Raw genomic sequence first — 25,037 nt, forward strand, 5'->3', positions numbered from 1 at the left:
CATCTGGAGCAGCAATATTTCTTATCATCATGAAAAGGACACAAGAGGACGAGTGCTACTCATCTCAAGGATGAGTGAAAGCCTGTGCAGTTAATAACTGCTAAAGCCACACAGCGATATAGACACAGAGTGGCTATTTGTTATTATATGACATGTTTTGACTTTTTCTGTGCTTTTATATCAGGAAGAATAACTGTCAGAGTACCACTGACAGAAACTAAATAGGCTACTGACCTTCAAGCAGGTGACCGTACTCATGGGTAACACAAAAACATAAACAGAGAACTCTCTTTCTGTGTACCAAAACTGGTGGTGATGACACAGTGATGAAATTGTTGTATTTAGGCAGACAGTATGTTTGTGCTTTGCTTTGGGAGTCAGATGCTCCCTGAAAGACCAGGGAAATGACAAGTACAAAAACAGAGTTTAGCTCACAGCTAGTGCTGAGCAACCATGAGCAAGCTGACTCCTTAAATCCAAACACGTCCCCTAAAGATTGGGCTGGTCACAGAGCATTTGACTTAACTTAGCTGAGTGTATGTTATTCAATGAATTATTGATTATGTGGGATTGCAGCTACTGTAGCCCTACCCATAATGCTACGGGTGCTCAGAGAGAGTGAAACAAATTCTAGCTTCAATGTCTAACCGTGACAACGAGAACTCCCCACCGCCACCGCCACATCCACATAACATCACCTGCGGCCGTTTAGAGTGTGAGGTAACATGTTTATTAAGAATGTGATCCGCTCGTGAGTGGAGACAGCAGCGTGAGTGAGGGATAATCCTGTTAGGGAGGGTGGCAAGTGGTCTTAGCTTCTCTACGCTTAGCTTCTCACTCATTGCTTCCCCAGGGTACTACAGCCCTGGAGGAGGACAGGGCTGGAGTGAATTGTTGGCATCGACTCTGGGGAGCGTATGAAGACAGGAGAAAAAGAAAGTGTATAAATCAGAATATTAAAGCATTACATTTCCTTTAAACAACAGCCACCCAAGCTCCAGGCATAGTATTTTCTCTGTGGTGTATTATTTACGTTATCTCAAAATGTCACACTTTTTACAGATTTGTACATGTTGACACATTTTGCTGCACTTTTCCTCATTTCCATATGTGATACTTACACACCTCTCTGTTTTTTCGTTGTTGCTATTATTAAAGGCACAATATGTACAACCCCAAATCAGAAAAAGTTGGGACAGTATGGAAAACGCAAAAAAAAGAGAAGTGATTTCTAAATTTACTTTGACTTGTATTTCATTGCAGACAATATGAACACAAAATATTTCATGTTTTGTCTGGTCAACTTCATGTCATTTGTAAATATGCATCCTTTCCTGTCATTCAGACCTGCAACACATTTCAAAAAAAGTTGGGACAGGAGCAATTTAGGGCTAGTAATGAGGTAAAATGGTTAAATAATGATGTGATTTGAAACAGGTGATGTCAACAGGTGATTGTAATTATGATTTGGTACAAAAGCAGCATCCAAGAAAGGTCTAATCCTTTAGGAGCAAAGATGGGCCGAGGATCGCCAGTTTGCCAACAAATACGTGAGAAAATTATTGAAATGTTTAAAGACAATGTTCCGCAAAGAAAGATAGGAAGAGATTTGGATATTTCACATTCAACAGTGCATAACATAATTAAAAGATTCAAGGAATCTGGAGGAGTTTCAGTACGTAAAGGACAAGGGCGCAAGCCTAAGCTGAACAACCGTGATCTCCGATCCCTCAGGTGGCACTGCATCAAGAATCGTCATTCATCTATAAGCGATATCACCACATGGGCTCAGGACTACTTTGGCAAACCTTTGTCAAGTACCGCAAAACGTAGTTACATCCACAAATGCCAGTTAAAACTGTACTGTGCCAAAAGGAAGCCCTATGTTAACAGTGTCCAGAAGCGCCGTCGACTTCTCTGGGCTCGGAGGCATCTGGGATGGACCATCACACAGTGGAAACGTGTACTGGGGTCAGATGAATCAGTATTTCAGGTATTTTTTGGGAGGAATGGACGCTGTGTGCTCCGGACCAAAGAAGAAAAGGATCATCCTGACTGTTACCAGCAACAAGTCCAAAAGCCAGGGTCTGTCATGGTATGGGGTTGTGTCAGAGCCCTTGGCAAAGGTAACTTGCACTTCTGTGAAGGCACCATTAATGCTGAAAAGTACATAGAGATTTTGGAGCATAATATGCTGCCTTCAAGAAGACATCTTTTCCAGGGACGTCCATGCATATTTCAACAAGACAATGCAAAACCACATTCTGCACACATTACAAAGTCCTGGCTGCGGAGGAAGAGGGTACGGGTACTTGACTGGCCTGCCTACAGTCCCGACCTGTCTCCAATAGAGAATGTGTGGCGCATTTTGAAGCGCAAAATGCGACAACAAAGACCCCGTACTGTTGCCCACCTTAAGACTTGTTTGCAGGAAGAATGGGACAAAATTACACATGAAACACTTCATCACTTGGTGTCTTCAGTCCCTAAACGTCTTTTAAGTGTTGTGAAAAGGAATGGCAACATTACAAAGTGGTAAATGCTTTACTGTCTTTCTACTGCTTTGATTAGACCTTTCTTGGATGCTGCTTTTGTACCAAATCATAATTACAATCACCTGTTGATATCACCTGTTTCAAATCACATCATTATTTAACCATTTTACCTCATTATTAGCCCTAAATTGCTCCTGTCCCAACTTTTTTTTAAATGTGTTGCAGGTCTGAATGACAGGAAAGGATGCATATTTACAAATGACATGAAGTTGACCAGACAAAACATTAAATATTTTGTGTTCATATTGTCTGCAATGAAATACAAGTCAAAGTAAGTTTAGAAATCACTTCTTTTTTTTTTTTTTTGCGTTTTCCATACTGTCCCAACTATTTCTGATTTGGGGTTGTATGTTTTTTGTAATAAAATATCCAAAAACCATGGATCGGACTTGTTTGTTCAGCACATCCCACAGATGCTCGATTGGAATGAAATCTGGGGAAATTGGAGGCCAAGTAAACACCTCAAACTCGTTGTTGTGCTCCTCAAACCATTCCTGAACCATTTTGTGGCAGGGCACATTATCCTGCTTTGTGGCAGGCTGCATTATCCTGCTGAAAGAGGCCACAGCCACCAGGGAATATCGTTTCCATGAAAGGGTGTACATGGTCTGCAACAATGCTTAGGTAGGTGGTATGTGTCAAAGTAACATCCACATTGATGGCAGGACCCCAGGTAAGGGACACACACGCACCCTGCCATCCACGTGATGTAAAAGAAGACGTAATTCATCAGACCGGGCCAACTTCTTCCATTGCTCCGTGGTCCTGTTCTGATGCTCACGTGGCCACCCATGACCTATGCAACACCCCACAAGAGCTGCAGTTTTGGAGATGCTCTGACCCAGTCGTCTAGCCATCACAATTTGGCCCTTGTCAAACTCGCTCAAATCCTTACGCTTGCCCATTTTTCCTGCTTCGAACACATCAACTTTGAGGACAAAATGCTATCTTGCTGCCTAATATATCCCACCCATTAACAGGTGCCGTGATGAATAGATAATCATATTCACTTCATGGTCATAATGTTATGTCTGATCTGTGAATTTCATGCAGTTGTGTACTTACATTTGTAAATCCAGAGAAATTCCAATTTTACATAATGGCTCGTACCTTGTCATTGTCGCCTATCAATGACATAATATCCACGCTATCCTCGGTTTCCGCTTTTAAAAACGTACTCAGTATGTTAACTTGGTTCCCTGAGATAAGGGAACGAGTACTGCGTCGAAGACGCCATTGGGTAACTCCTGTTTCCCGATTTTACTGAAAGCTTATAAAATCACGCAGTGCTACTGCACAGCCATGGCATTGAAGAGGGCTCTCGCACGCTATTGGCTGGCCAGTGGGAACTGCATGAATCAATGGCAGAGCGGCGTAACTGTGCGAACCAATCGGTGCTGAGCCCACGAAGCTGAGCACAGAACCCTCCAAAGTGGGCGGGGCATCTGCCTATAAAAGACGCCCGCATTGCCATATACTCAGGTTTAACGATTGAAGCGACGGTCACCAGACATTAACATCATGGCACGGCAGTCTTACTCAGTACTCGTTCCCTTATCTCAGGGAACCAAGGTTAACCGAGTACGTTCCCTTTCGAATGGTCAGTCGTACCATGGGGAACCTATGTAATCCTGCCGTGCTTATGATAGCGTAACACTGAGTGAAGGGCCCTAGACCAGAGTTATGACATATCTTGATACATTCCTTTGCAAACTGGGCTCGCAGAGGCCAGCTATACACTAGGAACAGAATAAACGCTGGAGTGTTAGGACAAAGGCTCCAAAAGTCACTTAGCGAGGAGCGGGCTCAATCTGTCAATTTGTGCCTGCAAAGCAGGGACCTCCAAGTTGTAAAATCTGGTAAATGTAGACGGTGAGGACAAACCTGCCGCCCTACAAATATCATCGATAGAAACTCCACTGGACCACGCAGAGGAAGAGGCCATGCCTCTGATGGAGTGTGCTTTGACACCTATGGGGCATTGTAGGCCCATAGAATCATATGCTAACGCAATAGCATCAACCAGCCATCTGGATAGGCTTTCTTTGGTGACTGGACAACCTTTCGTGCGGCCACCAAAACTCACAAAGAGCTGCTCCGACTGTCTGAAGTGGGAGGATCACTCAAAATATATCCTGAGTGCCCTAACTGTTCTAAATGGTGTTGAAAGCACTTTGGGCACATACCCGTGTCTTGGTTTGAGGGTGATTTTGGAGTCCCCAGGGCCAAACTCCAGACAGGAAGTGTTCACAGAGAGTGCTTGTATGTCACCCACACGCTTAACTGACGTTAGCGCTTACAGCAGGGCAGTTTTGAACATGAGTGGCTTTAAATCGGCCGTCTACAACAGCTTGAAAGGGGGCTCTTTAAGTGCTCATAGGACCAGAGAGAGGTCCCAGGAGGGCACCATAGGAGGCCTCGGGGGATTCAGCCGTCTGGCTCCCTTTAGGAAACGCACAATCATGTTGTTTCTCCCTACTGACTGGCCAGCTATCTGTGCGTGAAAAGCGGCGACAGCTGCCACATAGACTTTGAGCGTGGATGGGGTCCTTCCCGCATCCAATGGCTCCTGGCTTCTGGGTGAGCACCAATCAGAAAACACAGACCATTTGAGAGCATAGAGACACCTGGTTGACGGGGCTCTAGCTTAACTTATGGTGCTCAGTATGTTCTCTGGGAGGTCGCTGAGCACCCCTTGAGTGGCCAAACGTGCAACGCCCACAGTTTGGGGTGGGGGTGCCAGATTGTCCCGTTCGCTTGGAAAAGGAGGTCTTTCCTCTGCGGAATTGGCCATGGGGCTACTGACAGCAGCTGAATCAACTCTAGGAACCAGAGTTGGGTCCGACAGAGTGGGACTAACAGGACTGTGTGTTCGCTCTCCCTGATTCTTTTCAGGACTTGGGGGAGGAGCAGAACTGGAGGGAAGGCAAAAAACAGGCGGCTGGGCCATAGGTGGGCCAGCGCATCCTTGCTCTTTGAATAAATATTGGGCAATGAGCGTTGTCTTCAGAGGCAAAGAGGTCTACCTCTGCCCTCCCGAAAACTTCCCATATCATCTGAACCATCTGGGGATGGAGGTTCCATTTCCCTGCGGTTTATGTAGGACACCACTGTCGTGTTGTCCGTGCGGACCAAGACATGATGACCCGAAAGACGAGGCAGGAAGGTCTTGAGGGCTAGCACCACCGCCAGCATTTCTAGGCAGTTTATGTGCAACCGCGACTCCGTGCTCAACCACGAGCCGAAGACCGGTTTGCCCTCGCACAGGGTGCCCCAACCCATGTTGGAGGGGTCCGTGGTGACCACCATTTGTCTTGAGACTGTCCCCAGGCTCTCCCCTGCCTCATAGAGGTGGGGTTTTGACCAAGCGTATACCATGTACTATGGTACCATGTACCATGTACACAACATGAGCTTGCTGGCCTCCGAATACTCTGCCCTCTGACTCCGTCATTTTTTTCACAGAGGCTCAGAAGGAAAAGGGAACGGGGAGAACGAGAGAGAAGAGCTGAGAAGAGCCGTAACCGCGAGCGGAGAGAGGAGAAGGGCATACTCTCACAGTGAGAGCAGCCTGACCCGGTGAGAGCTGCATCCGCGCGGGCCTTACCCAGACAGATAACACACTCGCTGTGGCCGTCCTACTCATGCAGTTCGGAACTGCATGTGCCACAAGTGTGGCGTGACATTAAAATGTTGTTTGCTCTGTGAGTTTAAGCAGAAAAGGATACGTATTTATGTATTATAATTAGAGCTGTCAAAAGATTAATCGCGATTAATCGCATCCAAAATAAAAGTTTGTGTTTACATAATTAATGTGTGTGTACTCTGTTAATTATTATTTATATATAAATACACACACAAGCATGTATATATTTAAGAAAAAAATATTATTTTTATATATTAAACATTTATATTTATATATATTATAGATTATAAAATGTATATACAGTATATACATGCAAATATTTCTTAAATATATACATGAATGTGTGTGTATTTATATATAAATAATAATTAACAGAGTACACACACATATATTATGTAAACACAAACTTTTGGATGCGATTAATCGTGATTAATCTTTTGACAGCCCTAATTATAATTATTACTTTTGTACTTCAGTAAAGCTTTTTATCAAGTCTGGTGACCAAGTCTATGGCAGTGAAATTAAATACAGTGTGCTGCACAAAAATATTTAGCCATTACTTGCAAGTACTGTGGGTTTGTTCAAATTTACTTTTAGTATGATCGTTTTAAACGCGTAAAACTGCACAGCATTAAGTAGGTTAGCATTACATTTTACTTTCCTTGCAGCTAATTCATCATTATGATAGCATAAAATAGTGGGATCAAACGTAGGTTACAGGTAATACAAAAACAAATTCACCTCATCCGTGAACATGATTCGTGAATTCCATACATTTCTGGATGGTGAAAACGACATCTCCCATTATTCCACTCTCCTTCATAGCTTCATCATGCTTCACCTTTGTTATTGTTTTGAAAATATGACCTCTGGCGAAAACGTACATATTGTGCCTTTAATTAAAAAAAATTTGAAATAATTAAAATGATTTGGAAGTTTACTGAGGCCACCTTACTTCTTGAGCTGAGAAAAGAGGTTTATGGAGACAAAAAAAGTGAAACTCCAAAGATATACAGTATAACATTTCATCAGTGCAATCGTTCATATACTGAATAAAGATGAAACTGTTTCATCAGCTTTTGTTTTTATTGACAAAACAGGAAATTAGAATATGCTCCAAAAATATTAGAGGAAAAAAAACGGATGTGTATTCAGACAGCTGAGGCATAAACTGTAGTTTGGTATGTATTATTGAGACATTTAATCTTTGTCTCTATGTTAGTAATGACTTCAGAAATATTTATTGTAGTATTATGGAATTGATTAACACTCTTAGCAAAAGTGATCAGTAACTTTATCATAAGCGCATTATTTCATTTCATTACTCAGCCCCAGAAGAGTAAGTAAACGAAGCTAAGGTTATTAGCTTGCTGTTGTGACAACATTTAATGTAGAAACATTACTTCAGTTTGCGGCAGCAGTGTAAAATGAACTACAAACAACATTACAGAAGAGCTGATAAATGTGCAGTATGATTGAACATCGTTCGACATGCGGAGTATGAGAAGTATCTGGTTATCCAGGTTTGCTAGCAACAACAAAACCAACATCTTATCTCTTCACGCGTGTGTACATGAAGGATAAACATCTACATTTATGCATTTAGGAGACGTTTTTATCCAGAGATTATATGGACAAAAGCAATGTGTGAGCATATGATTATGAAACACAACCTTCAAAGTCTCACTTTACATCTAAAAGATGAACTGATAAGGCTTTTGATATGTCATGGATCGATCAGTATCTGAAACTATTCACATTTTTGGTTAGTAGATGCACTCAGGTAAGCTAGCAGGCATAATTTACAAAATCTGTTGTCATGATAAATCCAGCCTAAGGTGGGTTTTAGCTGGTTAGCTGGTCTTCCAGGCTGGGTATAGGCTGGTTTAACTGGTCTCCCAGCCTGACCAAGCTGGTGTTTAACTGGTTTGGCTGGCTGCCAGATGTTTCTAAGCTGGCTGGCCAGCTGGTTACCCAGTCTTCTCTGACCCAGTCATAGCCAACACAATTTGGCTCTTGTCAAACTTGCTCAAATCCTTACGCTTACCCATTTTTCCTGCTTCTAACACATCAACTTTGAAGACATTTTTTTCACTTGCTGCCTAATATACCCCACCCATTAACAGGTGCCGTGATGTAGAGATAATCAGTGTTATTCACTTCACCGTCATAATGTTATGCCTGATCTGTGTAGATACAATCTTTTAGTTAGCACAGTTTTTGAATGCCATGAGTATAATGTATGGGGAACACGCAATTAAATCAATCATCTGTAAATAGGGCAAAACAACAAATAACAAAAATAGGCAATTAGTCCTTAGATAACATTCGATATTTACAGCAATATTCTGTAATTCAATATCAAACTTATTAATTAGCAAATTATTACTCCACCACTGGCTGTTGAATCAACAAGTCCTACAGTGTTGAAGCAGTGAGTTACATCATTGTATGAAAAAAACGCACCCCTGACCAGTATAAAAGTACATCTCTAAAACCATCAATCAGCTAACCACAGAGGCTAGCTTAAGTATGTTTTTTATTTCAGCAGAGAGAGGCAAATTAAGCTCTAACAAATGAAAGTGTTTTCTGTTTTTGCTCTCTAATACATGTAGTACTTTTCTTCTGCTGCTCACTTTCCTCCTCCTCCTCTTTGGCCTCCTCTGGTGAAAATCACAGGGTTAGCGGTGTACCTGTAAAGGGTAGCTGAAGTAACATTTGCCTAATGACAGCAATTTTACTAAAGAAAGTCATTTCTTTCTTGTGAACACCACTAATAGGGATGTGTGAGAATTTAAATAAATTCAAATCCAGCATTTCAAGTGATTTTATTCAACTGTGAACTCTCAGAAGAGTTCATGTGGATATGCTTCATATATTTATACTTGAAGACCACTGTGATGTGCAGAAATCAATAGTGTTAATCAATCTAAATGACCTTGCTTTCCCTCTAAAGAAACCCTTCATTTACATAACACTTAACAACTATAGCTAACAGGAGACTGGATTTAATGGGGAGGTTAATAATGAAACCCTTCGGCACAATCTAAAACACGTCAAGCAGCAAAATGAGATGGTAAGAACATTCCCTCTGTAAACAATAACAAGTAAACTAAACACTTGCTCTGAGGCAAATGAATAAGACAGTAATATACTCACCTGAAATGCTTTAGATTTCAAATGGCCTGGAACTAGAGCTCATTAAAGCAGTGCTGAGCCCCCATAGAAAACCACACATTTTAAAGCTCATCTATTATGGATGGCTGTGGATTGTAGTGAGAGTTGGGTGTTCAACAACCGAGCAAAATCAATCTTGAATTTCCGGTGATATTTAGCAGAGATTATATAGCATAGCTCACAACACGTGAGACCTAGCTTTGAATTTAAATGATCGCCTAGCGTGAATTAAACAATACACTACAGTTCAAACATTTGGCTTAATTAAAGGGATAGTTCACCCAAAAATGAAAATTATCCCATAATTTACTCACCCTCAAGCCGTCCTAGGTTTCATGACATTCTTCTTTCAGACGCATTCAATCGGCGTTATATAAAAATCTCCTGGCTAATCCAACCCAGCCAACACACCCATATGGGGCCCAAAGGGGTTGCACATGGGCTGATATCTGGGACCCAGCTAATTTTGTCCTCAGTTTCCACGGAGGGCCCACATGGGTTAGCCTATGGGTTGAGGATGGGTCTCTTGATGGGCTCATACCGGGCCCATAGGGGTAACCCAGGTAGTACCCATTTGGGGCCTACATGGGTCTGCCCATGATGGGACCCAGAAAGGTGTTATGTAGGGCTCTTATGGGCCTCAACGGGTATATATATGGGCTATCAAATGTTCTGTTTGGGTTACCTTATTTTACAGTAAACCCCTAAATACAAACATTACATGAAATCAACTAAACTACACTAAAATGTTAAAGGTATTCAATGAACAGAAACCAGTAGTTCATGCTTTACTTTATTAAGCAAGGTTTATTTGGAATAATTGGAATATGACTTATTACATTTACAACTTTATAATACAAAATTATCAAAAGTTGCAGTTAAAGTGAAGCTCCTGACAAACTTAATTTGACAAATCTTGTATTGTTTATATATGCATATCTGTACACTCTAAGATAATGTATTTCACAAACAAATCAAAGAAAAAACAGAGCAGCTCCTCACTCCTCTATCATCGCTCTCCCAACGGCCCTTTGAAAAAGACAAAACAAATTAATCAACCATTGTCACCTTTTTATTCCCTTTTTCACAGTTAAAGCCTTTTGGTGCCACACATCAAGTTCATCTAAATGAAATGCTCAGCAGGGTCAGACAAAAACAGGTGGCGAAGAATCGACACACGCTAACTGCAAAAGAATTAAGGTGAAGAATTAAGTGTGAAACCATCAGAAACCCTTTAGTCTCCAGCCCAACAATTTTCCAGAACTGCAACCTAACTGGAGTCTCCAGAAGTGCAAGGTGTCAGGATCTCGGAGACTTAGTTAGCTAAAGAGTCCTACAAAATGACCCCCACTTAATAAGAATCACAAGCGGATGTGTAGTAAAATGGTTCTGGTTTTAAACCAGTCTTGGAGCATCACCAGCCCTGCAAATTTGGTATGTCTCCCTATATCTGACACACCCATTTCAGGTTTTGCAGTCTCTACTAATGAGCTCATGAGTTGAATCAGGTGTGATAGATGAGGGAGACGCACAAAATGTGTTAATTATAAAATTAAGATCCTGGTGTAACCTACTAGTAAGGACTCAAATCCTAATCCTATTACCAAATCCTTCAGAAGACATTACAAAATATTTGGAACAGTATTCTAAAGGGTTACTATATTGGGTATCTTTTGTGCATTTGTTATTTGAATTAACATTAAATAAAAGGGAAAAAAAGCACACCTTTAACATTTTAGTGGATTGCAAGTAATGTTTGTATTTAAGGGTTTACTATAAAATAAGATAACCCAAATAGAAAATATTGTAGCCCATACATAGATATCAGCCCATGTGCAACCCCTTTGGGCCCCACATGGGTGTGTTGGCTGGGAGCCCAGCTGGGTTTGCCCATGTGGGACCTACATAGTTGACCCAAGTGGGCCCCAGATAAGATGCCCATTTTGAGCCCATGCCCATGAGGGCATGTACCCCTGTAGCCCATGTTTAACCCATGTGGGCCCCCCCCCCCCACACTTTTTACTTTAAATTGACATCAATGGAAAAATATGCGGTTACAGCTGCATAACGAAAGTTTCCTCATTGAGCTCTGATGTCAGTAAAGAAAAAAAAAAGAAATCTCACGTTAAATAGATGATTACATCTGCCTTCATAAAACACAAAGGCAACAGTATAATTACAGAGGCATGTTTGAAGGTCTCCATGTCTTGAAATGAAAGACATTTTCTTTTTTGCATTCTATATTCCTTATGAGAAAAACACACCTCTCCTGCTCAGCTGTGAGATATTAAAGAGACTTATTCTTTGTTTTTCATCTGATCTAGGCCTGTCAGACAACTCGACCTTGCCAAGGCTGGGATGCAGCTGAAGCAGACAAAATAACTACTCGCATCACGCAGCTGTAAACACGAACACATACGCAATCTACACTTTTATTCTCCTTCCCATCTTTTTTCCCAAGGCAGCTGTCTGTATTCTTTTATCCATTTTTATTCACTCTTCTTTAATCCATCCATCTGATTTCTGCTGCGGTCTGTCAGAAACATGACCCCGGCTGGATGTTATTGAGCAGTGCATCCCAATGCCCAGAACCGTGATTCATTGTAATCCCACAGAGGCGTGGTGTCTGTTCTCCTCTCCAGCGCTTTTTTGTTATATTACAAATGACACAAATGCTCACACCTGTGGCACAGGTTTGCTTTCATCAGAAAGTAATTCCCATTCCATTCAGCGCTTTCATAGGTCCTGTGACACAAAGCACAGGCGGTGGTGTCAGCAAATTGATTCGACACTGTTCAGACAGGTAATGTAATGAAGGATAGCGGGGAGACTGTATTTACAAATTCTCCAAGCAGTTTCTCCCGCAGGCCCAGAAATGAGAAACACAATCCCACATACATCACGGAGGGAGAGAAGTATTAATATTCATGAGCAGAATGGAGTTTTAGCTGGCGAGTCAGGATGAGTTATGATAGGTGTGATGTGATTTGGTCCTGGCCGCTGGTGGTCACGCCATGCTCGGATAGCAGACAGGACAGCAACAGCGGACAGGACCATCTATCCCGTATGACAACTTCTCGCTATATACTCAGGGCATCAGGCCATCACAAACACATTAATTACCATTCATACACAGCACACCATTGCTTCACAAATAGAGCAAAATATATTTAAAAAACACCCACCGCAAACGAGGCAAATGAAATTAATGAGCCACGGAGCTCACATGACTGCATGCATGATTTAGCTTAAAGCCCTCGTGAAATTAAAATGAGAGGTTTGTGGCTTTCGCTTCATGTGTGTTTGCTTTGATGTCATGTAAATGCTAGTGTACTCCTAAATGCAGATATTTTATGTATGTAACTGTAGGCTTATAACGGTTTACAGTATAATTGGAGCTGACAGTTTGACATTTTTTCCTTAACATTAATTATTTTAAAAGAGACAAAACAGTGGAAGACTATCATTCAAAGGTTTGGGGTCAGTAAATGTTTTTTTAAGAAATAGACATTAAATTGAACAAAAGTGACAAAGACATTTATATTTCAAATAAATTCTGTCCTTTTGAACTTCCTACACATTTTTTTTTTTGCTTTTGTATAAAGTCTTTTATACTCACCAAGTCTACATTTATTTTATCAAAAAAATACACAGCAATATTGTTATATATTATAGCAAAAAAGGATGTGTCCAAGCGGCACCATCTAGATGTAGATGGTGTTTTCTTCAAATAATCTAAAATAAATGTTTGAGTCCGAAGTAATTAATTAGTCCAAGCAAAAGCCTAAAATGAGCAAAGCCTTTGAAATGCCCCGTCCAAACTCTGCTTTCCAATTTATTTCAATGGATCTTTAAATTCAAAAGTGTTTTCAAAATTTGCTTCATTAGGGGTGCTAGAGACCTACTGAAGTAGTTTCTGACAACATCTGGACAGTTAAATTGTATATTCTTTTCCCTGCCAGTGAAAACGGCTACAAAAGAAGTGTCACCAAGCAGCGCACAGACTAGAAGAGAGCAAAACAAGAATACATTTTACAAAAGTGTTAAAAATCAGCAATGCCGGGATGCCAAATTTGAGGGCCAAGGAACTAACTGTTATATTTTGCAATTACACATACAGAACCTCACAAAACATTAGGTAAACGAAGCACAGTCTCGTCTTCATCCAGACATCATAATTCAGCCAGATGCTGAGCCTGGCCACTGTCCATCATTAAACCAGGTTTGTGAGCAGCTGGAAGAGACAGCAGCTCTCAATATGAGTCCTCTGCACTGCTCTGGAGGTTAACAAGCACTGGCCCGCTATAATAACACACCAGCCTGCAGCCACCCAACTCATCCACCCCACAATCCAGAGCATCTGACTCAAACAGACCAGATAAGACACTGCAAGATATGTAAGATCCCACTCTCACCTTTAAGATGGTGTCTTTAGAGGCAGGATTTTCCACTCTCTTCAAAGCCCTGGAGGTCAAGGAGTGGAGAGATTCACAAACTCTTCTGTTATTTATTAAAGTGTGTGGAAGAAAAGTACAGATACCGTATTCTTTAGCTGAACACAACTAATATGTAATAAAAATTGTAATGGTACATTCAAAAGCTTATTTTAAAGCGGTAGTTGAACCAAAAATGCTAATTCTGTCATCATTTAGTCATGTTGTTCCAAACCTGTATCCCCTGAAAATATTTGAGTAAACTATCCCTTTAACAGTTTGTAAATTGGGCCCCATATACAGTAATTGATATAAACGCAATCTAAAATGCTGTGCACCGAATGTTTTATTGCAGTCAACTGACAATAGCAAAGTGCCTTTTAATAATAGCAATTGCTACAATTGAATAAAATAAGTATCGATATAAAAAAAACACAACAAAAATTAAACAGAGTACAACAAAAACACAGAAGCATAAAAAACATGGCAATTTCTTTTAAATATTCAGTGCACCATTTTGGTTATTTAAAAAAAAAAAAAGAACAAAAATCACCACTTGAAAAAGCAGCACTGGCTGAACTGAACACACATCAACACAATATTTTTTGTAATTTGTTTTGTTTTTCTGCAGCTATATTTCCAGTACACAGCCATGACATGCAGCCCTCGAAATGCATTTACAACATTGTGAGAACATTATGACTCAGCTGGGCATGTTGAACTACAAAAACACTATTTAGAGTTCTGAATAATTCTGTACAGATTGAATGACAGCAGAACTGCAATATCACACTCAATACCACGTTACACATCTCCTGCTCGAGGAAGGCTGGCCTATTGATCAAATAATAGAATTTGACATTACATTTGAAGGTCGCTGTGTTAGAATTGAACAGGTGTGTTGAATTAGCGAGGCCTTCCGCAAGGTGGAGATGGTGAGGATGCCATTGATCTGACATGATGTCACGACACACAACTTTCAGACATTAATAAAATGTCCGCCCTTACTCATCATGCACTGTACAGTTCAACAAAATTTAGTAGATAAAGAGAGCTAAATCACTGTATCATCTTTATGAAGATTCCCAGATTGGTTCAGAATCATGTCTCTAGACACGTTATACTGTAGTTGCCTAAATGTTCTCTGCTATTTCTGCCACATTCTGTCTATGCAGATTTATGAAGTTCACATATTCTATCTAGGAGTTTTACAATTCAATAAATAAGACGACCACAAGCTTCAAGTGGATCTAAATTTCATTTACAGAAAAGCTGTGATGTTGACTATTGAGATCACATGTGACCCAGATGACACTCTTGAGCGACTGTGAGAACAGAGTGAAAGTTGTCACCAATGTTATCTATAAGTGAGACACATCAAGTTAGTTGTCAGACTGTGTGTTGCTCTAACTAGACAACACATTATGTTTTGTAGTCCGTGTTTAAATTGAACAGGAAAGAAAATATAACAAAATTCATTCACGCTGCAGCGAAGCTCTAAATGCTTTCAGTATGGAGGTTGAATCCTTCTTGAATGAAACAGGACTAGTGTGGATTGCAGAGCAAATGCGATGATCAAGTGTTGTTATAGCATATTCAGTGTTGAAATATGGCAGTGTTTTTGAAATGATTACGGAGGCCGACAATAATTTAGATGCTAAATTTACCCTCAGAGATATAATCACACTATTAGGTCTTCACAGGTTACAGGTTATGAGACGGCGCGTTAAGTTTTCACAATCATTTCACTTTTTTTCAGCGGTAACACAAAGACCGGGCACCGTATTTTAAACACAAACCCATAAAGAGAAGAAGAACAACACTTGATGTGACATAGAATGTAGATAAAAACAAAATGTATAATCCCTTCATAACTAATATAGCCTATGCAGAAGCCTGCCATTTTCTGCTTTCCTCTTCATTACAGGGCACGTATGATGATAAAAAGGTCTTGGCACTGAGAATGTCCCTTGGGTAGGGAAGTGTCCTGTCATCCGTCTCCCTCAAGACATTGTTTTTTTACAAGAAATTCAAAAACTCTGGAGAGAAAAGCCCTTCATGCCCCCTTTGTTTCTATTCAACCTTGCATTATGAAAATACGAGGACACTGAGGCGAACGCTCACTAAATGTGGGGTCAGTTGTGTGTATACACACAATCAAACAGAGACAAATACAAAAGGGTTTTTTGGGAGATAGATGGATCTTCTTAACATTGGGAAGGTCAAGAATCAATGTGAATTTAGGGCACGTGGAAACATCTGAGCTCCAGTGATGAGGAAACATCTCAGTGTGTCAAAGCTGTCTTTTCCAACTGGATGACATCAGATGACTCACGCTACTTGTGTCTAATCCTATTCAGTGTCTTTGAATTTGTGGCTTTTGATGTCTTTGGCAGTGAGGATGAGCTAGGGTTCATGTATATCCTCGAGTCTGTGGGCAATGAGGGCTCTCTATATCCGTTTAAACAGAGGCAGTTCTGTGGCACGTGCACACAAACAAAATCAATATACATCCCATTGTCAGCTTTCCAAGGTTTTTTCGAGGAAAGATTGTCTTTTTCTTCCTTCATCAATACACCATTGTCACTAGAAACGTTCATAGTCCAGCAATGACCTTCCAGTCTTTTGAAGCAAAAATCAGCACAGACAAAATAACAAATAATATGCAATGGTTTCCACCAGACTTCATAGACGGGAATCAACGAAGCAAAACGAAACTGTTTCTTATCCAGGAGAGGGAAGGAGGTTGGCGTCAGTCATGTAAAATACATCAAGGCTCACGGATACTGCCACCTCAAAGGAAAGGTTCTCACAAAAGAGCATGAATGAAAAGAAAAATCATGTTTAAAAAAAGATCAGGAAAAAGAAAGCAAAGCAAATGTCTAGGCATCACCACCAGCAGCCAACTTCAACTGAGGAAGGTCTTAGTCAGTCATATGGACGGATTGACAGGCCAGGCTAGAAGCCCAGATTACTTTCTGGTGGCCTCATCACGGACGAGGAGGAGAAGAAAAAGAGAGAGAGAGTCAGAGAGAGAGTGTAGATGAGCGAGTCTCGGAGCGAGACGGGGTCGTGTTTGTGTCACTGTTACTCCACAGAGCCAGGGTGAAGGCTGAGGGCTGGGGGGTCCAGACAGGTTGGGGAATAGCTGAGGTGGGGCTCTTTGATCCACAGGAGCGGCGCTCCGTTCTTGCCCTCCTGGTTTTTGCTGGAGCTGCGGCTCTTGTATCGCACCAGCAGGACCGCAATGAGGAGGATGCCAAAGATAGGGAAGGGGTAGAAGAAAACGAAGTAGAAGAGGGAGTCGTTGGAACAAACCACTGACTGTAGGGTAGAGACTAGAGAGGGGGGAGAAGTATGACAGAGTTAGAATAATTCAACCTGTGAATTGAATATGTATTAGAACAAAAAGAGAGCACTGTGAACACTGTGTCCAAACCAACGTAATAAAATGACAAGCGACAAATGTTGTCTTACGTGTTAATGCAGCTCTGAATAGAGAACAAGCTAAATATCAGGTCTTGTAGCCTGGACTGTTACTACAACTTTGCATACTGCCTACTATTTATTAAAAAAATAAGGTGAAACAGTAGGCATTGTGCTACAAAATGTTTTAAGCAGTTGTTGTCACATGACCTCAATGTTGCATGTCAGAGGTATCAACAGGCCTTGTGGGATTTGTGCAGTTTGCAGTCTGTTATGTACTGTTATACGCTAGGGGGCTCTATTACGCGTCTTCTGAAAGAGTATTGAATCTCCCGATCAAAACACAGGCGAAGAAGACGCAGAAACAAGCGATCTCATATGTAATAATATGCATATGTAAAATAAGGCAATCATCAACATTAAAAAGCATATATCTCGAAAATGTAAAAAAAAAAAAGAAAGTTAACAACCAGAAGTACTTTGTGTTGATGTGGTTAGTGCTTATAAAGTGCAAAGCCTCACCCTGCTCCATAACATTAACAATGGTGACTCCAGAGTTGTTGGTGGCCAGACGGTACCATGCATTGCGTGGGTTCAGCAGCCACTCCTCCACGTGGCAGTAGTAATTGCCAGCATCTCTGGGACGAGCTTTCTGGATGGTCAGACTGTACAGGTCAGAGGAGGTGCGCTCAAACTGCAGGCGAGAGTTTGGACCGGGTTCCTCTGTAGGGCTACAGTTCCCATTACCGAACACTGCATCATGACCGATGGAAAAGACACAATCTTGCTCATCCTCCTCTTCTTGTCCCAAACGGTACACGTACCAGGATACAGAGAAGCGGGAATCTTTCGAGGACTGAGACGGAATGCTGCAGCCCAGCCGGATTGATCCATCTTCAGGTACAGTGATATTGGATTCTGCTTCCTCCACCTGTAACTTCACCACTGCAATAAAAATCATTAAATGCATGACAACATTTCTAATCATCCCCAGAGAATAGGGTAGCATCTGTTGCAAACCTTTTTACATTTATTTAGAGTAGAATATCCTGGTTTAATTAAAGCAATAATTCGCCCAAAAATGAAAAGACTTTCTTTCAAGGAGAATGATTTCTGAAGGATCATGTGACACTGAAGACTGGAGTAATGAAGCTGAAAATTCAGCTTTGCCATCACAGGAATACATTACATTTTAAAATATATTAAAACAGAATAAAAGTTATTCATATTGTTTCACAATAATGTTTCACATTACCGTATTTTTGATCAAATAAATGCAGCCTTAAGCATGAGAGACTCTTTTAAAAAAACATAAAAAAACATAAAACTTTTGAACGGGAGTGTTATATGATGTTTTTTTTATGGTGCTTCTTTGTCAAATTAAAGGCCCATTCACACCAAGATGGTATCCAAAACAGATTTGCGCTGCAGTTCTGTCGTCTGCAGCTTTAAATGCTCTTTAAAGCAGGAAAGATTCTGATTGGCTGTCAGTGTTTTTATAATTCATCAGCTGAAAAAGAGCATTCTGAAAGTGATCCCAACGAGATTGTTTCTCTGTGCTAGTTATCGTTAAAGCTGTGGTGTTTGGATTCTGCTATTCTTTTACATTTAGACCCATTTTTATAACTATATCTTCATTGTCCTTGGTGTGAACAGGCCTTAAAGGGATAGTTCACACAAAATAGAAAACTACCCCATGATTTACTCACCCTCAAGCCATCCTAGGTGTATATGACATTCTTCTTTCAGATGAATACAGTTTCAGATGAGTTATATTAAAAAAGTCCCTGGCTCTTCCAAGCATTATAATGGCAGTGAAGGGCAGCCAAAAATTTGAAGACCAAAAAAGTGCATCCATCCATTACAAACATCCTCCACATGGCTCCGGGGGGTTAATAAAGGCCTTCTGAAGCGTATTGATGGGTTTGTGTAAGAAAAATATCCATATTTAACATGTTATAAATCAAAATATCTAGCTTCTAACTTTTAAAGTAAAAGCTATCTAACTTACGAAAGAAGCGTAACTGGCGCAACGACGACGTCGGACATAGCGCAAGCATTTTGATCAGCGAGGGGCGTTACACTTTCTTCGTAAGTTGAATACGTAAGGCAGTCCATCGGAAGCTAGATATTTTACTTTATATTACATGTTAAATATGGATATTTTTCTAACACAAACCCATTGATTCACTTTTCAGGGTGGATGGACTTTTTTGGGGTTAAAATTTTGGGTTGCCATTAACTGCCATTATAATACTTGGAAGAGCCAGGACATTTGTTAATATAACTCTGATTGTATTGTCCGGAAGAAGAATGTCATATACACCTAGGATGGCTTAAGGGTGAGTAAATTATGGGACCATTTCAATTTTTGGGTGAACTATCCCTTTAAGAGTGTGACAGCCTCTGGTCAACATTCACATTAAAAACAGCATGATTGTACCAAATCAAATGTCTTTTTTTGTGTGTGTTTAACAGATGAAAGAAAGTCATATAGGTTTGAAACGACATGAAGGTGAGTTAGTAATGAGAGAACAAACTCTAAAAAAGTTCTAAAAGTACATACACACCATAAAATGAACTCTATTCTCTAGCAAGGCATCACACATACAGAGATGTGGAACTAGCTGTTCAATATGTCACTCTCAACTAAAGGTGAGAATCATCACATTTTGCGCAAAAAGTCGTAAGATCCTTCAGCAGGGTCTGAGCTGAGATCAGGCTAAAAATAAGAGCGCATTTTCCAGCAGAATGTAAGGGGCTCCTCTTATCTTCTGCTCATGTAAAAGCACTGCAATTTGACTTTGAAGATGGCAGATTAGGAGGTGGTGAACCTTTCATCAACTACCTATTTGTAAATACATTTATATGGATACTATTTCAGGCAATCATGCAGCAGGGAGGTGATTTGCCACTCACACTCGCATCCCCCAGGGAAATAAGACTGGAATTTTTCAAGCACATATTTAGATATATTATAGAGATATATACGGTGTATAGATAAGAGAGGAGAAAATAGAAAGAGATATAAAAAAACCCACAACATTCATAAAAGACAGCTCGACTAAAGCAGTGCTAAGAAGAATATTTGATACTGTACGCTAAGGGAGATGCATTCATGCTGAAGAATAAAAAAAATATGCATAAACAACTATGCAAAATAAGGGCTTCCATAATTACAAGCATATTCATAAGAATTTGAGATTTGCATTATTTATTTATAATAATTAATTATATTTTGAAGATATCTGACCAGCAAAAACCAACACACACACAAAAAAAAAAGAGTCAACTTTTCTGACCTTGATGCATTTCAGAGGAACAGATGTCTTGGCCACCTGCGCTCCTAAAGATACTTGCTTAATGGACTCAAGGGCAAACTACACAACCAAATGTGTCTGTGTAACAGCAGTAAGCCGACGAACCTTGAGTAGAGCAGTAATATTAAAGAGTGTGTTGTGTCAGGTTGGGATGTTGAGATGAGACATGTCTTCCCTGCTTCTCAAAGCTTTGATAGAGTGCTGTCAAAGAGCCCAGGTGCCATCAGAGTAGCGCAAACCTCGCCGACATAGTCACCTGAACCATGCTAGAACTGCATACAGAAGCTAGGTCATGATGTCACTGGAAAAAGTGGACATTATGGGCAAAGAGGGGGACGAATAGATGAATAGCCGAGGCAGTTTGCATTAGGGGTCTTCATGGGCAGCTGCGTGGGGTGAATAGTGGAGCAGCTGCTGTGTGCCATTCAGATGGCCATCATGAGTAAAGCCTCTGGGCTCCGGCAGTTGTGATTGTGTCTGTTATGAGGCTCTGACTACCCCTTGTTTGCTGCACTGTGAGTGCTAAGAGGTCTGTGGCCCATGTGGGGGGGCTCCCTGAGGGGCTTATACCCTGTACTTCGCGTTTGAGGAGTCACACGTACAAAGCCCGTCTCTCTTTATGTCTTCTTCTCATAAATGCACACATGCTGATGAATGATTCAGCTCGGGCAGACATGAGCTCAGGATGGCTGCGCTCCATGGTGGTCTCGAGGGGAGAATGTTTTCATGCTGCTCTTTCCGATCCTCTCATGCCAGATGGCCTAATAAGCCCATGGGACGGCAACACACACCTACAACTAAATCTCAAAGGCTCCAAAGTCTGCTGTAGGAATAAAGGCCAGCTCTGCTAGTTGGGTGCCACTGTAAATCCTGCCCGGCACTTTCCATGAACAGGATACAAAAAAGGACTAAATAATTCTTCAGAAAAATCGTAAGAAAATGTCGATCGTCAATCTCAGGAGGGCCTGCTTTTGTTTATTTTAAGCAGTTTTTGGAACCGTGTCACCAAATTATAGTTTAAAACCATGCTTTTTTTTTTTTTTCATTTTCTTGCATAAAAACCACAACTAAATGGACACATTTATTACATTAAATTAATGGGAAAAAAGGTTTTAATTTTTTTTTAAAGAAAGTCTTTTATGCTCATGGATACATTTATTTGATAAAACAATACAGTAAAACAGTGATATTGCAAAATATTACAATAATTTAAAATATGTTATACCTGTGATGGCAAATCTGAATTTTCAGCACCATTACTCCAGTTTTCTAGCCTGGATGCCAGCCGAACTTAGCCCCCCCCCCACAACAATTTAACTCGGGCAGTTCGGTCTGGACTTGATCCGTAGAGAAGTAATTATGCCCGAACAGAAACTGTTCGGACCAATGAAATTGTCAGGGCGGGCTTTAGACGATGATGGACAGATGATAAACTTGGGTTGAATTTGTTCTAATCCTAAACAGAGAACTTGTTCGTATGCATTCACCTTTACTATGTCTCTCAGAAATGATGATCATGTTGGTAAGTACTCTGTGTATCCTTAAATTCTTTTTTACAACACTGGCAAAGATCGTTTACACTCATCTTTTTCTTCTAATGTTACTTATTCCAGCGTGCGTGCAGACAGGGTTGCCAAGTTTTTACAATAAAATCCGCCCAATTGCTACTCAAAACTAGCCAAAAACAAGCCCAATAGCTTTCCGGGGGGGTTCTCCGAAAAAAAAAAAAGCCATTTCGAGGGTAAGATATGTGTTATTTTGGCAGGGCTGTCTGCTAAAATTCGCATTCCTGGGTCTGTATATCACATAATTGGGGTCGCTTCAACCCGCGGACTTGGCAACACTGTGTGCAGTTGAGTTCTGTTGACATTTGACAACTAACTTTATGCGCCGTTCCGTTGCTCTGATTGGTTGTAGGTTTATCCAATTGAGGTCTTTCCTGGTTCGGTTGAAACACGCCCCATAATCACAGCCCAACGGAGCAGTATCAGACTCAAATTCTGACTAGAATTGAGTATGACGACGTCAGGCTACCAGTTTTCAGTTTCACATGATCCTTCCGAAATCATGAATATGCTGATTTGCTTCTCAAGAAACATTTTTTAATTATTATTATCAATGCTGAGAACAGTTGTGCTGCATGCTTAATATTTTTGTGGAAACCATGACACATTTTCCTGAAAAATGTCCCATAAATTGAAGGAAAACATTTGTTTGATATCAGGGAGACGGTGTTAAATGGGTGAACTTGATGAATGCGCACACAGAAAAATATACATTTACATTCAAAAACACATCAATTTAATAAGCAACCACCTTCTTACCTGGCTGTCTCACCACCACTTTGGAGAAGCCGGAGGAGTCTTGTGCCAGACGGTACCAGGCTCCATCAGGGTCCATGAGCCACTCCTCTACAAGGCAGTAGTATGTTCCAGAGTCACTGGTCTCAGCGCGGTGCAGGGTGAGGCCGTATAGCCGAGGTGAGAGTCTCTCTGACTGCACACGGCTGCGGAGACGTTCCTCCTCTGCGTACGCTCCGTACTCAAATGCTCCAGAGTGTTCGATCTTCAACAGCAGCTCATCCGGCTCTCCGGCCTCAGCTTTCCGGGCGTACCACAGCACAGCATGCTGAGAGTCCGAGCTGGTTTGAGAAGTGATGGAGCAGTTGACACGCACCCGACTGTCCTCCAGAAACTGCAGACTCTGGTTGGACTTGTGCACCTTCAGTTTACTCACTAAACGGAAGAGAAAAAAAAAAAAGGGGAAACGTTAGAAGAGTGAATACTGAAATTTACAGCGTGTTTAGACCGAATGCATAACAACAACAACAACAAAAAGAAACCTCTGTCTGTTGTTCTTGTCTGATGGGAGTATCTTTGTGAAAAAGAAGTGTGTTTAATTGTGTTGAATGTACAATTGCAGTGTACTTTAAAGCATTTTTAAGCACACATTTTAAAAGTGCACTTTGTTACTATATTGTTCACTTTTACATGTGCTAAATTGCCAATATATTTATATACATGATATAGAAGTTTCAATAGAAATGACATTAAAGTATATATTTTAGTAAATTCTTGTCAGTACATTCGACAATACGCTTTGACTATTTTTAAAAGACAATAGAAGTAATTATGAAATTACATATAAAGATGTACTTAAGTTCAAGTATCTTAAGTAGGTCTCTAAAGTTCAGCTAATTGCATTTAATTTAAACTATAACACATTTTCATTTAATTTAAAAAAACTAAAACATTAAATACTGCTCACACTTCAGTATATTCTTTCTGTAATAAGTATGATTATTTAAAGCGTACTTCATTTCCACAAGGGTAGGTCCATGGAAATCTATTGTTCCTATTCTGATGTGAATAGGCCTTTTATCAGGATGGATATTTGTTGTTGCTGAGGGGGTGCTGGTTTCACTCGTGTTAGATGCGACAGAAATAAGATGTCAGAAACAAGAGCAAGGCTGCGGGATCCTGGGCATACATATTGGATTACTACAGGTACACCAGGTGTGACCGCCATCAGCAATGGCTGCTATTTCACACCATGAGTGGATTTATGGGCGCCAGAAGAGCTCAGGAAGACACAATGAAGACACACTTTCACACCTGCAAATACTAGGCCTCACACACATTCAAATGTAGATCATTAGATATGTGCAACAGAAAAGCTCTTAAAAGTAAAGAGAGCAGATGTCCTATGTGAATCTCTGCTATTTGGCATAGGAACATGCAAATGGCTCAGGCACACTTTCAAACGCATTAAACATATGCCACAGCATCACTCCTCCCTTCACAGCGCCTTTTATCAAGAAAATACAAAATTGTTGGGACTTCAATATGATTGTTTCTTTTACATCTTTTAATACCGCAAATTAATGAGCATCTATGAAACTTCACATTCAGTTTTTTTCTGCTTTAATGCCTCTTTGCTAAAAATCCAATTTTCCACTGACATTTTGGCACCAGTAATCCCCATCACGCATTTCTGCACTTCCAGCAAAGTCCCCTGATTCATCCCTAAGCCTGGACCTTCTCCGGAATAACAGCGGCATGAACACTCTCATGCCTCTAACCACTAGGCCTAAAACTCAATCCCTGCAGCAAAGCTCCGCAATTGTATAATGTCAAATCTCACCGATTTAACACTTTTCCCCCTTTCAGTTTCTAAGGTTTAAAAAAAATATATATTGCAAAACTAATAAAGAATTGCTTTTTCATTTACTGATATTTACCGATATGAGCTTTGTTCTATATTCTTAAAAGCCAAGCATAAACATTCCAAAAATCCAGAGAAAACTACTACAAATAATCAGTGATCATAATTGTATTTGATGTGGCAGGAGTTGAGGAGTTTGCAGTATAATCGCCGTGTGCTGACATACTGTTGTCAACGTATCTGATATCAGACCAAGAGCTTCTTAAATTAAAATGTCTCACAGCAAAATGAGTTGTGCTCACTCTTGCAGGGCTGT

The 25,037-nt window shown here is 40.6% G+C and overlaps 1 protein-coding gene across 1 annotated transcript in view; it reads right to left on the reverse strand.

The window, feature by feature from the left end:
• Positions 1-13,871: 13,871 nt before the first annotated feature.
• igsf3 (immunoglobulin superfamily, member 3) overlaps positions 13,872-25,037 on the reverse strand; it is a 190,284-nt gene continuing 179,118 nt past the window's right edge. The window contains exons 7-9 of the mRNA XM_079821612.1: positions 22,882-23,292; positions 17,760-18,182; positions 13,872-17,149 (exon numbers count right to left, since the gene is read on the reverse strand). Coding sequence (XP_079677738.1) covers positions 16,899-17,149; positions 17,760-18,182; positions 22,882-23,292 — 1,085 coding nt within the window. The 3' untranslated portion in view covers positions 13,872-16,898. The remainder of the gene's footprint in view (positions 17,150-17,759; positions 18,183-22,881; positions 23,293-25,037) is intronic.

The sequence above is a fragment of the Gobio gobio genome (genome assembly GCF_949357685.1).
Source record: "Gobio gobio genome assembly, chromosome: 7".
NCBI lineage: Eukaryota > Metazoa > Chordata > Actinopteri > Cypriniformes > Gobionidae > Gobio > Gobio gobio.